General features: G+C 40.6%; 2 protein-coding genes across 2 annotated transcripts; both read right to left on the bottom strand.

The window, feature by feature from the left end:
- Positions 1-6,552: 6,552 nt before the first annotated feature.
- Positions 6,553-7,068, bottom strand: LOC103254592 (keratin-associated protein 9-2-like). Its single transcript, XM_008052645.1, has one exon. It carries the CDS (start codon positions 7,066-7,068, stop codon positions 6,553-6,555), a length of 516 nt encoding a protein of 171 aa, XP_008050836.1.
- Positions 7,069-13,065: 5,997 nt separating this feature from the next.
- LOC103254590 (keratin-associated protein 9-6-like) lies at positions 13,066-13,542 on the bottom strand. The gene has a single exon (XM_008052644.1). It carries the CDS (start codon positions 13,540-13,542, stop codon positions 13,066-13,068), a length of 477 nt encoding a protein of 158 aa, XP_008050835.1.
- Positions 13,543-14,064: the final 522 nt, after the last annotated feature.

Genomic DNA, 14,064 nt, shown 5'->3' with positions numbered 1-14,064 from the left:
AGAGACACAAGGCTGGAGAGAAGTGAAAAAAACACATGAGCCAAATTCCCTAAAGGATACTGGTAGCTACACAGAGACAGACCAATAAAATCATGAAACAGATAGTGTAAGTCAGAAAGTGAACAAAAGTGAGCAAAACAAATAGTCAAAATGATAAAATCAAAAGTCAAAATAAGAGATCAGACTAGCTCTGGAATCTTTCCTGAGTGTCTAAAGTCTCTTCAGCTCTGATCTCCAGCCTCTCCCCGTTTTTTTCCTTGCAGGCAGCTAGATTTACTGGCAGCGTGGGTTTGTTTTTTTTTAGCCTGCTGCCTAAAAAAAGGAGGTCTGCGATGTTGCCTTTGTCTGATTCAGCAGGGGAGGGGCTTTGTCTCCTGTTTAGTGATGTTATCTTAGGAACCAAGATGGAGGCTGCTGATAGGTGGGTGGGGCAATGCAAATCTCTGCCTGGAGAATGGCTGAGGTGGCAGCTTCACTTTCAGATATCTTTTCTCTCCGCTCATCTGGGTCCCTGTGTGATCCACTGTGATAGACTGTGGTTCAGAGAATCTTACAAATCCACCTATGCCATCACCATCTTACCGGAACTCCCTTCCTAAATTCTTCTTTCAATATCACCCCATTTTTCTACATAGTAAGTTGATTCATGGGCTCAACAGGGAATTTTTTTTTCTTTCTTTCTTTCTTTGGTTGGTTGGCAAGATATAGTTCTGCTAGAGACAGCCATCTTGAACCATCCTTCCTATATCATTGGTAATATATGAGGGGGGACCAAAAAACCCCACAATTGCCTTTTGGAGGAGGGGACCCTTTGTAGTACTAAGCACAGGCTTCCTCTGCTAGGTAAGTATTCTAGGAACCCACTGGCATCAGTATACTGGCTAGTGTTGTTGTGAGAGATGATTTGTGGAAGAAACATCCTGAGTTGTGGCAAACAGGTGATTGGTTCTTCCACCAACACATCTGCCCACACTATGCTGAGTGTTCAGGAGTTTTTAACCAAAAACGGCATGACCCCCATACCCCACCCTCCCTATTCACACAATCTTGCTCTGAACAACTTTTCTTTGTTTCCCTGGATGAAAAAAGTCCTCAAAGGGAAACGTTTTGCCATGGTAGAGGTGAAACAAACAAATAAAAAAACAAAACCAAAACCCAAAAAACAAACAAAACAAAGACAGAAGCACTAAAAGGCCTCAAACCAACAAGTTCAAAAACTATTTTGAGCAGTGGAAAAAGCATCTCAATGGGTGTATTTTATCAAACGGAGAGTAATTTGAAGGTGACTGGCATTTATACATGTAAGAATAAATATATAATTTTTAAATAAATAAATACCAGGTGTTTTTGGGTCCCCCTCATAGGTTCATCATTCTCACTTTTGTTGTGTGAATTTCATCTCTTGTTTGTATTCCTCTAGAAGCACAATAAATGTGGGAATCTTGAGTGTCTTGTTCACTTCTGTAATCCCAGCTCCTGGCACAGAACTCAACACATGGTAAGTACTCAATAAATCTCATTAAAATAAAGGACTATCTTAATATCCACATGTAACTCTTCATTTTCATTCTCCCTTTCTAAGTTCCAACTATTGATAGGAAGAGAAAGTGAAACTGTGTGAAGGCACCAAGTAATTTGCTCTCATATTCAAGGCTTCGCAGACCCGTGTTTCCTCTCTAGACTGGTGGGTGCATGAAGCACAGGACACACAGTGAGTGTAGTGTGAACAGCCCAGTGCAGGAAGCCAGATAAACTGTCGGCATGCACTGCAGCTTATAGCAAATTACTTCCTCTCCCTTAGCCTCTGTTTCCTTATCTGTAAAATGGTAATAATACAACTTTGCTGGATTACAAATTTGAAATGATGAGAAACTATCTAGACTAGGACCTGTAGATACTCAGTAAATGATAGTCCCTCAGATTATCCTTCTCTCCATTGTGAATTGGGGGAGCAAGCACTTAAGTTCATAGAACCAGGCAACCTCTTCAAAGAATTCCTCTGCCCCGTGAAGTCTTCTAAGACCCAACCACAAGGAGATGACTCAGGCCAGAAAATATTCTTGCTCCCCCAGAGCCAGTATCAGTTCTTTTCCCAGGAAATATCTTGGTATCATATTTACTGCTCAGTTTTTCTTAAAAAAATCTGGCTCCCTCTTTGGGGGACTACACGGATATCTATTATACCCACCTTCTAGAAATGCCTAATTTCTTTTCTTTCTCAAATCTGACTTTTTTTTGCAAATATTCTGATGTTAAATTTCTTCAGCTTCAATTTTGCCTCACATATGTTGATACTGGTTGGATCAAAGGATAATCTACCCCTACTCAGATACTTCAATTTCAAGGATCCTGTAAGTATGTACTCTACTTATATCCTCTGAGTTGGCAGTTGAGTCGATTTGGAGTTTGGAGGCATAGAAGATATGTCTTATGTGCATTGCAGGGTGTTTCTTAGTGTGTGTGTGTGTGTGTGTGTGTGTGTGTGTGTGTGTGTGTGTGTGTCTCCAGGTATTCTGCATTTCTAGGTGGAAAAGTAACCTATATATGTAAGATCTTATTGCTTTCATTAGTAGACAAGCAACTTAAATTGTATATCTTCCCAAAACTCAGGCACAAGAGGAATTTCTATTTGCATAAAAATCTTATTATTTTATTGATTGATCTTTTTTTTCCTGCTTGTGTTAAAATCTAAATGATAATGTCTTGGATCAGGAATCAGAGCATCTGGGTGTTGGACCCAGTCATACCAGTTTCTAGCAGTAGGACACAAGGCAAGTGACTTTTCTCATTTGTCATGTGGAAATGATCATTTTGGCTTTGCCTACCATGTGGGGTTACTGTGAGATTAGAAGAGATAATATGGAATGCAACACACGCATACGGCCTTTTAAAGGGATAACTATGTAAAACAAAACCCCAATATATGGTTCATGATAGTAAAGACTTTAGAAAGATAATTCTAAGTGATCATGAATTTGAGAAGCTGGCTGCAGGAAAAATCAGTACATTGACATGATTTACTTAAATGAGTAATTAATTAACATGATTGATACTGATCATTTGCAGCCATATTGATCAGTGGCGGACACTTAAGATTCTTAGAGGGGGAAAAAGACGATAACTTTCCCAAGGGTGAGAATTTGACTTCATGACAAGGATAGACGAAGCTGACCAGCAACTGGAACACTGAGCTACAAGAAATAAGTAAGACAAGTATCAAAGTAAAGCAGGCTCTTCTTCACCAACTGCTTCACAGTTTAACAAGACAAACTAACTGTTTGGTGACAGCTCATTGGTTGTCAGCAAAACCAGGGGAGTTAGTTAATTGGCATGTTTGATTGACAGATGATTGGTCTGTCACTTAGGAGAAAACACTAAAGTATTTCCCAGATTTGCCTTGCAAACTTAAACTTCCCTCTACCCTCCTCCAATGTACAAGAGATTCTGTGGGTCTGCAACCTCCTTAATTCTTGGTATTGTCAGAACTTTGCATTGTTTTTCAGTATAGTGGTATGAATTGGAATCTTGAGGTTTTGATTTGAATTTTTTTGGTTACTTATGGTGTTGAGTATGTTTTCATATGCTTATTGACCAGATGTGTTTTCTTGAATGCAAAATTCCTATCCACATCTTTTACACAGTTTTCTATTACATCATTTGTGCTAGTTGGTTTGTGGAGCTACATATATGTGCCTAAGACCAAGTCTTTGTCCCTGGTGTGTATTGTAAATACCTTCTCTGAGTCAATACCACATGAGGGAAAATAACTGGGCTCAGTCAGCTCGTGAAATTATGAAAAACAATAGATTGCTGTTCTCATTTATTAATAAATGGTTTAGAACATAGCAACAAATATTTAAAATAATTTCATTTTCTTATTATTTAAAAATCTGCTTAATTTACATTTTATGTCCACTTTTTCTTTCATAATGATTTTTTTCTTAGCTGATAAATATTGCCAATTTTAACTATATTGTTTGCTTTCTTTTATAAGACCTAAATTTTGACTCTGTTGAACTTCGCTATTTTTCTTTTATTATCTGTTTTATTAATTTCGACTCTAATTTTTGGTGTTTGTTTTCCTTTATGTAGTTTGGGAGCACTGCTGTTGCTTTTATTTTAATTCCTTAAGATGGGACACTTAGCTCACTAATTATAAGGTTTTACTCTTCATTTCATTTACCTATTTTTATTTACATTTTAAAGTTTTAGATTTGGGAGTACAAGTGTATGTTTGTAATATTGTGTTGTGGGACTGGGCTTCTTGTGTCCTTTTTCCCCAAATAGTGAATATTGTACCTGATAGGTCGTTTTTGAACCCTAATCCCCCCTCCTCCCCTCCTCCATTTTTGTGTCCCCAGTGTCTATTATTTCCATCTTTATGTCCATGAGCACCCTTTGTTTAGCTCCCACATATAAGCAAGAACATATGGTGCTTGGTTTTCTGTTTCTGTGTTGATTTACTTAGGATAATGGCCGCCAGCTCCATCCATGTTGCTGCAAAGGACAGACTTTTGTTCTTTTTTGTGACTGCATAGTATTCCATGGTGTATACATACCACATTTTCTTCACTCAGTCAATGGTTGACAGGCATTTAGGTTGGTTCCATGGCTTTGTTATTGTAAACAGTGCTGTGATGAATATACATCCTCTCTTCAATATTAAGAATTTAAAACTATGTATTATCCTTAGAGCTTTGCTTTTGTGGTATCCTATGAATTTTGATATGTCATGTTTTCTTTTTATTTTAAGGTGTAATTTTGAGAAGTCCTTTGTAGATTCCACACTTATTCTTTAATTGTTTATCCAGTTTTCTCACCATCCTAGCTCTGTATGATGCAATTGGGAAGGGATGTTACTGGCATCCAGTGGGGAGAGGCCAGGGATATGGTTCAGCATTCTTCAGCACACTCTATTCCACCAACAAATAATTATCTGGCCCCAAATGTCAACAGTGTCAAGGGTGAAGAACAATGATTTAGATCAATATCTAAATATATTTTTAATTAATTAATTAATTTAGCGACATAGTCCTACTCTGCGATCCAGTGTGGAGAGCTGAGGCATGATCATAGTTCACTAAAGCCTCCAATTCCCAGGTGATCCTTTCATCTCAGCCTCCCAAGTAACTAGGACTACAGGCACACACCACCACGTCTGGCCAATCTAAGTATAATCAACAACTATTACTACCTCAACTTATCTCCTTCCTCTGTTATGAACTAGGAAGTCCTCCAGGACCATGTCCATACTTAAGTTCCTAAATAATGCCTGGTCAAGACAAAAAAACAATGGGCTCAAGGTATGCAGGTACACGAAATACGGCCTGAGGGCAAGCATCTTACTGGATCTCTTTTTACTATTCCACAGGAATAAGACTGTCCCAGCATGTCATCCCTTGACATCAAAGTACAATTGTCTTTTAGGGACCCTTGGACTTAAGTGTGTCACACAGTGCTAGGAATACAGCAGATACTCAAGTCTATTGGGTGGCTCTTAAGCCAGCCTACTGGCTTTACAGATGTGAGTGATCACTGGGATTATGGAAACAGGTGGGCAAATACATTGGTAAACAGAAAAATTATCTCCATGCTATCCAAAGCACATACCTTACAAGTGCTCAGTGCTCAGATCACCGGTTTTGTTGTTGTTATTGTATCAATTTTTTGTGCTTGTAGTAAGATGTAAACTCAGTGCCCTGGAGCTAGAATTAGAGGCACCAGGTTCTTGACCAAATTCTGTTCATAACTCGGCACGTGGCCTTACTAAGGCACATTGGTCATGAGGAAAGAGGGAGAGGATCATCTTGGTTCTATGAGCTTAGGGATCATTGACAGACAGACTCATAATAGACAATTGTGAAATGAAATATGCACAGAAATCCTTAAAGGTATATGTCCTTTGCCCACTTTTTATTGGGGTTATTTTTTCCCTGGGTGACAGGTGCAATAGAAGGTCAAACCTCACCATTTTGCAATAGGCTGTGAGAAATCTGCATGTGTTCCCCTTGAATCTAAAATAAAATAATGATAATAAAGTAAATGTACAAAAAATAAAAACAATAGGATGGAGGATAGCAAAGACTTTATTGGGAAAGACTAAGGGATATTTTTCTGGGAAGACAATGTAAAGTCATCACTAATAGAACAAAGTAGACAGAAGAATATCGTAGACATTAGAAAAAACGTGATTATGAGAAAAGAGTAAACATAAAAGAAAGCTGAGGAATTCGTCATAAGAATTTGTGTGTTACTTTACTTAGAGGGAACGTGATGATCATTTTTCAAGGTTGAGACAATGACAGTAGGTAGAGGGGACCCAAAGAAGGCTCTAAGAACCTTTCATAGAGATCAAAGGTAACCGCTGCCCTAGAAAGTCAGGGTGAAGGGCTCTGCTTCTTACCAAGATGACTCACAACATCTGTTTATTAAGAAACGAATAGAAAGACGGTAACAGCAAGCTGGATGTTAGTGAAGCCTGGTGATGACACTCAAGGCAGGAAACAGGGAACTGGCAGGTGTGCTGTGCTGGATGATTCTGTGGGGAGAGAATCAGTGGCAGGAAGGTTGGCAACAGCTGGACATGCAGCAGACTGGGCGGCAGCAGGGCTGGCAGCAGCAGCTGGATCCACAGCTCTGGCCTAGACAGCCAGGCAGGCAGACGCATGTGGGGTGGTAGCAGGTTCTCCTGCAGTACACGGGGGCACAGCAGCTGGGCTGGCAGCAGTTAGACCCGCTGCAGGTTTGGCCACAACAGCTGGATTCACAGCAGGTGGGCTGGCAGCAGGTGGTCCTGCAGCAGTTGGTTGGACAGCAAGTTGGGCGGCAGCAGGGCTGGCAGCAGCTAGACACGCAGCAGGTGGGCTGGCAGCAGGGTGTGCTGCAGCAGGTGGTCACACAGGTGGGCTTCCAGCAGGCGGTCCTGCAGCAGGTGGTTGGACAGCAAGTTGGGTGGCAGCAGGGCTGGCAGCAGCTGGACTCACAGCAGGTGGGCTGGAAGCAAGAGGTCCTGCAGCATGTGGTCCTGCAGCAGGTGGGCTGGCAGCAAGGGGAGCAGCAGTGGGTCATGGTGTCAGGAGAGAGGATGGGCTTCTGTTCAGAGGTGAGTTTCCCAGATTCTGATGCCTCCTTCCAATCTGGGCCTTTTTATACTCTGGGTCCCAAAGTTTAGACCAATCGGCAGGATGTTTCCTTGTTTTTGTTTACACTGTTTTCCACATTCAGTTTGGGATTGTCAGGAGGAAGTTATTTTCTAAATGTGATGGCCCTTTTGAAGGTAAATGTCTAATCTGTTTCTTAATTGAGAATAATTCCCGGAAACTTTTCAGATAAGAGGAAGGTGATCTCATCATCAGCATCGTTCCTGCTCTGACCATCATCTGGTTATGTGGTGGCTTCGCTGACCAGGGATGGTCAGGAAGTTCTCTCTGCCTAGCCTATTTCTCTGTGTGTAGATTGGGAAGTGTCTGCGGGGAGGGTGTGATGCCGATATGGATCACAGTGATGAACTGAATCCTTGTCTGGTCCAAGACTGTTCATCACAAAAGACTGACTCAAGACGAATAGACATCTCTCCGTGTACAACCTACTCTACCTGGGTCTTCCCGTTTTATCAAAGTCATGTGAGAAGGGGATGTTTACCAATGTGCTCCATGAGGCAGAACAGAGCCAAAGTAGGTGAGTAGAAGGAGGAGTACACTGGGATTCAGAAACATTAAACAACTTATGTCCTGGGGTGACCATTCTTCCTGCTTTACCTGGGACTCAGGGATTTCTCAGGTTGTGAGAGTTTCAGTGACTAATGGGAACGGTTGTGTGCAAACTTAGATAGATCAGTCACTCTAGTCCTAACTCTGCTTTCCACCAGGGACAGAGATTTCAGGCCACTGACTTAACATCTCTTTTCCTCCCTCCTTCCCTCCATTCTTGCCTTCCTCCCTCTTTCTCTCTGTCTTACTTTTTCTTATTTTATCAGTCACTATCAATAGACTTTTTCTTTTTGGAAATTTTACATGTGGTCATATTATGTGTTGCTGGTGATAGTTTTTTTTTTTTTTTTAAGAGTTAGATTGAAAGGGTACAAGTGCATGTTTATGACATGGACATATTGTGTAGTGGTGGGGATTGGGTCTTAGGCGGCGTCACTTGGGTGGTGAATGTTGTACCCAATAGGTGATTTCTGAATCCTAACCCTCCTCCTCCCCTCTCCTTTTAATGATGCCCTCAATGTCTGTTGTTTCCATCTTTGTGGCCATTTATCTCCTGCATACAAGTGAAAATATAGGGTGTTTGGCCTTCTGTTTCTGAGTTCGTTTGCTTAGGCTGATGTTACCCAGCTGCAAAGTACATGATTTCATTCATTTTGATGATTGTGTAGCATTCCATGGTGTGTACACAACACATTTTCTTCATCTGGTCAGTTTTTGGTGGGCACTTAGGTTGATTCCATGATTTTGCTATTGTGAATAGTGCTTCAATAAACATATGAGTACAGGTATCTTTTTTACCTAATGCTTTCTTTTCCTTTGGGTAGATGCCTAGTAGTGAGATTGCTGACTTGAATGGAAATTCAATTTCTAGTTCTTTGAGAGATCTCCGTACTGCTTTCCATAGAGGTTGAATCACCTTACAATCCCACCAACAGCGGATGAGTGTCCCCTCTTCTCCACAGCCTCACCAACGTCTGCTCTTCTTTGACTTTTTAATAATAAGCATTCTGACTGTGTAAGGTGATACCTCATTGTGGTTTGAATTTGCATTTCTTTGATGATTAGGGATGTTGAACGTTTTTTCATGTTTGTTGGCAGCTTGTGTGTCTTCTATGAGAGGTGTCTTTTCATGTCCTTTGTCCACTTTTTGATGGAATTTTAAAATTATTATTATTATTATTTTGAGTTGGAGTCTGACTCTGTCACCCAGGCTGGAGTGCCGTGGCTGCTCCCGGCCACCGCAACCTCGACCTGCTGGGCTCCGGCGATCCTTCCACCTCAGTCTTCCAAGTAGCTGGAACCACAGGCGAGCGCTACCACGCCCGGCTAAGTTTTGATTTATTGTAGAGATGAGGTCTCGCCAAGTTGCCCAGGCGAGTCTTGAACCCGCAGACTCAGGCAATCCACTCACCTCAGCCTCCCAAGGCACGGCATTGCAGGCTGAGTTTTTAAAAATTATATTGAGTGTGTTTGCGTGCCTTTTAGATTCCTGATACTAGCTCCTTTGAGACATAATTTGAAAATATTTTCTCTCATTTTGTAGGTTTTCTGTTTATTCTGTGTATATTTCTTTTGCTGTATAGAAACTTTTTAGTTAGATTCCACTTTGTCTATTTTTGGTTTGTCACAATTGTTTTTTGGGGTTTCTGTCATGAATTCTTTGCCTAGGCTGAAGACCATAGATTTTATTCTAGACCTTTTAAAGTTTCAGGTCTGACATTTATGTCTTTAATCTATCTTGAGTTAATTTTGGTATATGGTAAGAGGTAGGGGTCCAGTTTCATTCTTCTGTATATGGCTAGCTGGTTTTCCCAGCACCATTTATTGAACAGAGTTTTCTTTCTTCATTGCTTATTTGTGTCAGCTTTGTTGAAGATCAGTTGGTTGAAGATATGTGGCTTTATTTCTGGGTTCTCTATTTTGTCCTTTGATTTAACCATCTATTCTTGTACCAAGAGCATGCAGCTTTAGTTACCATAGCTTTGTAGTGTAAGTGGAAGTCAGGCTATGTGATGCTTCAGCATTTGTTCCTTTCACTTAGGATTACTTTGGCTATTTAGGCTCTTTTCTGGTTTCATATAAATATAAGATTTTCTTTTTTGTTCTGTGAAAACCTGTTATTATTTTGATAGGGATTGCATTGAATCTGTAGATGGCTTTGGGCAGTATGTTCATTTTAATGACATTGATTCTTCTGATCTACAAACATGGGATGTTCTTCCATTTATTTGTGCCATCTACTATTTCTTCCATCAATGTTCCACAGTTTTTCTTGTAGAGATCTTTCATATCCTTGATTAGACGTATTCTTAGGTATTTTATTTGTTTGTGGCTATTGTAAATGGTATTGAGCTCTTGATTGGTTTTTAGCTTGAATTTTATTGGTGTATAGAAAGATACTGATTTTTTTACATTGATTTTGGAAACTGAGACTTTACCAAGGTTGTTTATAAGGTATAGAAGTTTCTGGGGGCATCTTTAGGATTTTCCAGGTATACAGCCATGTTATAATGATAATAGTTTTATTCATTATATGGCAGTTTATTCTATTTTGATTTTCTTTCTTGACCAAGTTCACTGCTAGGCCCTCCGTCCAGTGTTGAATAGAATGGTTTCATGGATATCTTTATACATATTCTTGATATAGTAGAAACACTTCTCAATATTTCACAGTTAAATGTGATATTTTCTGTCTTTTTTGTAGACTCTTTTCATCAGAATACTGAGGCTTTTCTATTCTTATTTGCTAAGGTATTGTATCTTGGAAATGAGTTGAAATTTAGAAAATGCTTTGTATTTATATATTGAGGTAATGCTATGATTATTCTACTTTTTTCAGGAAATGTGATTTAAAATTGATGAATTTTCAAATGTTAATTATTTCCGAAAATCATTCAATGTGACTACGATCATGTATACATATGGCACTAGATTTGAGTTGTTTCTATCTCGGTTAGGATATATATGGTCATTACATTAAAATACTTCCTCCCATTCTTTCATTATTCCTCCACCTTCTCTAATAAATAAGTTCTGAATATGGCTAGATTCCTACCCTTCCAATTTAACTTTGATGTGACTCCCGGTACTGGTATTTCTGAAGTCACTTTCATGCCTATAAAATACACCAGCTGTTCTATTGCAGAGTGTGGACTTTGGGAACATTAGTCCTCTTTCCAGTAGGTACACTGGAATATCTTGTGGGTCAATTTCTAACACACACATCAGGCAGGGAATTCCAAGGAGAAATTTGTAGCCAACTGGAGACTGTGTAATCTACTTTGAAAAGAGACAACAACATCTAGAACAATTTTCTGAAACCAGTATTTGGTTATTTCTACAGTAATCTTATATTAATCCAGAGAACATAAGCGAGAAATTGTCTTTAACCCTCAACTCAAATGATAAGAAAAGGTACTTTCTGCAAGATAAACAGCATCAGGTAAATGTATTAAAGAGGCCCTGGCAGAAAATGTGATTGGCAGATCACAAATAACAAACTGGTGATGCCAGATTATCACCTGATCAACAAACACGCAAAACATGAGCGCTCATGTAATTTTTAAAAGCCAGACATGTTCTCCTTAGCTTTACATTGAGACTCTAAAAGAGGCTGGAGAGGAAACTCTGAGCTACCTACAAGTAGAATCTCACTACAAGTGGAATCAGACTTGTATAGCATGTAAATATGGTAATTGGCTCTGCAATGTTATGGTAGAAATGAACCAAATGAAAGTTTAAACTGATAGATTGGAAATATCACCATTTGGGGTCTATACTTGGGTGCCATAAAACAGGAAAATGGAAGAGAAAAATACCCTTGGAAAACGGATCTTCAAAGTGATATAAATAAGAGCAGAGCCAGTATATGCAAAGGCAACTTAAAGAGATTAGCAAATTTTATATTAGCCTAGTTGAGGATTTTGTGAAAATGAATGTGCATTTCTTAAAAGGGAACGGAGTGGATAACTATGGAATTTTGAAATTAGTTTGGAGCATGGAGGTAATTGTCGACAGTGCTCAGCTCAGCACAGCACAGGGGAGAAGGACAATGTTCCTCCAGTCTTCCAGTTCCTTAGGCAAGATCGTGAATTTTTGCCTGAATGCATGCCATTACTAAATATTGGGAAATTATTCCAGTATTGGAATAATTGAAATATTATAATATTAGGATTAGTTATTATTAACAAGAGACAACAGACAAAAGGTGTTATCAAAGGTGGGGGGAAACTGGAACTCTTGTACACTGGTGGAAGGTAAAATGGAGTAGCACGTTGGAAAACAGTAGGGAGGAGCCTCAAAAAATTAAAAATGGACTACTATATATTTCAGCAATCTCACTTCTGGGTATTTATCCACAAGAAATGAAATGAGGATCTTGGAGAGACATTAGCACACCATGTTTATGGCAGCGTTATTCACAAGAGCAAAGGTGTGAAATTAATTCAATTGTCCAGCAGTGAATGGATGGATCAAAAAAGTATAGTAGATAGAAGAGAATACAGATTATTATTCAGCCTTCAAAAAAGAAGGAAACCCTTCCATTTGTGATAGGATGGATGAACCTCTCCATTGAGAACATTATGCTGAGTGAAATAAGCCAGCCACAGAAGGACAGATATCACAGGGTCTACAAATAAGTCAAAGTCATATAAGCAAAGATTAGAATGAATTCCACAGGCCAGGAGAGGGGAAAACGGGAGTTGCTCATCAAGGTGCATTAAATCTCAATTACACAAGATGGAAAAGAAATGTGCTGCACATTGTGCCTACTATTTGTGGTAAAAAGATAACGTATGGTACATTTAAAAATCTATTAAGCGGGTAGATTCCAGGTCAAGAGTTCTTCCACAAAAAATGAAGACAATATGGGATGAATCATAGTATAGCATTTATTAGGACCGCCCGAGTCTAGGGTGACAACCACAGTGATCGTGTAAGGAAAAATTTTGGCACAAGAATCCCGAGGACATTGTTATAAAACATGGTTATAAAGATTACTGATCAGTTGCAGAACTCCATTTTGATGGTACAGGCTTAGATATGGATATTTTGGGGAAGATATATTTTCCTAAGTTATTCTGGGGGAGAGGTGAAGATCATGGCTTCAGAGTCAAAGCTGAGACCATAACCCTGTGTCGAGGAACAGGAAGCTGCTCGCAGAAAGAAGGGAATGAGAGAGAAGTACTCTACACCCCACAAGGTGATATACCAACTTTAAGAAAAGTGGATGAGTGACAGATTTTTGGAGATAGCATGGTGGTTTTGAGCAAAGGTAGGCCGTGAATACATTCAGGCATGGAAGTCAGGTGACAGAAGTTTGGTTTGTGCAGAGGGTGGTTCTTTGAGGAGATGATCAGCAGCAGGAAGGCTGGCAGCAGCTGGACACACAGCAGGCAGGGCAGCAACAGGGCTGGCAGCAGCTGGATCCGCAGCTCTGGCCTAGGCAGCCAGGCAGGCAGACACACGTGGGGTGGTAGCAGGTTCTTCTGCAGTACACAGGGGTACAGCAGCTGGGTTGGCAGCAGCTGGACCAGCTGGACCCACAGCAGCTGGGCTGGCAGCAGGATGAGCTGCAACAACTGGGGCGGCAGCAGGGCTGGCAGCAGCTGGACACACAGCAGGTGGGCTGGCAGCAGGGTGTGCTGCAGCAGGTGGTCACACAGGTGGGCTTCCAGCAGGCAGTCCTGCAGCAGGTGGTTGGACAGCAAGTTGGGCGGCAGCAGGGCTGGCAGCAGCTGGACTCACAGCAGGTGGGCTGGAAGCAATTGGTCCTGCAGCATGTGGTCCTGCAGCAGGTGGGCTGGCAGCAAGGGGAGCAGCAGTGGGTCATGGTGTCCGGTGGGAGGGTGGGCTTCTGTTCAGAGGTGAGTTTCCCAGATTCTGATGCCTCCTTCCAATCTGGGCCTTTTAATACTCTGGGCCCCAAAGTTTAGACCAATCGGCCGGATGTTTCCTTGTTTTTGTTTACACTGTTTTCCACATTCAGTTTGGGATTGTCAGGAGGAAGTTATTTTCTAAGTGTGATGGCCCTTTTGAAGGTAAATGTCTAATCTGTTTCTTAATTGAGAATAACTCCTGGAAATTGTTTTCAGATAAGAGGAAGGTGATTTCATCATCAGCATCGTTCCTGCTCTGACCATCATCTGGTTATGTGGTGGCTTTGCTGACCAGGGATGGTCAGGAAGTTCTCTCTGCCTAGCCTATTTCTCTGTGTGTAGATTGGGAAGTGTCTACGGGGAGCGTGTGATGCCGATATGATCACAGTGATGAACTGAATCCTTGTCTGGCCCAAGACTGTTCATTCACAAAAACCTGACTCAAGACTAACAGGTATTTCTCCCTGTACAACCTA

The sequence above is a fragment of the Carlito syrichta genome, unplaced genomic scaffold, assembly GCF_000164805.1.
Source record: "Carlito syrichta isolate Samal-C Ts95f unplaced genomic scaffold, Tarsius_syrichta-2.0.1 Scaffold286955, whole genome shotgun sequence".
NCBI lineage: Eukaryota > Metazoa > Chordata > Mammalia > Primates > Tarsiidae > Carlito > Carlito syrichta.
This window is presented reverse-complemented; position numbering and strand designations above follow the sequence as displayed.

What these genes read in the sequence shown, in the direction of transcription:
- LOC103254590 (XM_008052644.1), bottom strand. Translation starts at nt 13,542, where the DNA reads ATGACCCACTGCTGCTCCCCTTGCTGCCAGCCCACCTGCTGCAGGACC.
- LOC103254592 (XM_008052645.1), bottom strand. Translation starts at nt 7,068, where the DNA reads ATGACCCACTGCTGCTCCCCTTGCTGCCAGCCCACCTGCTGCAGGACC.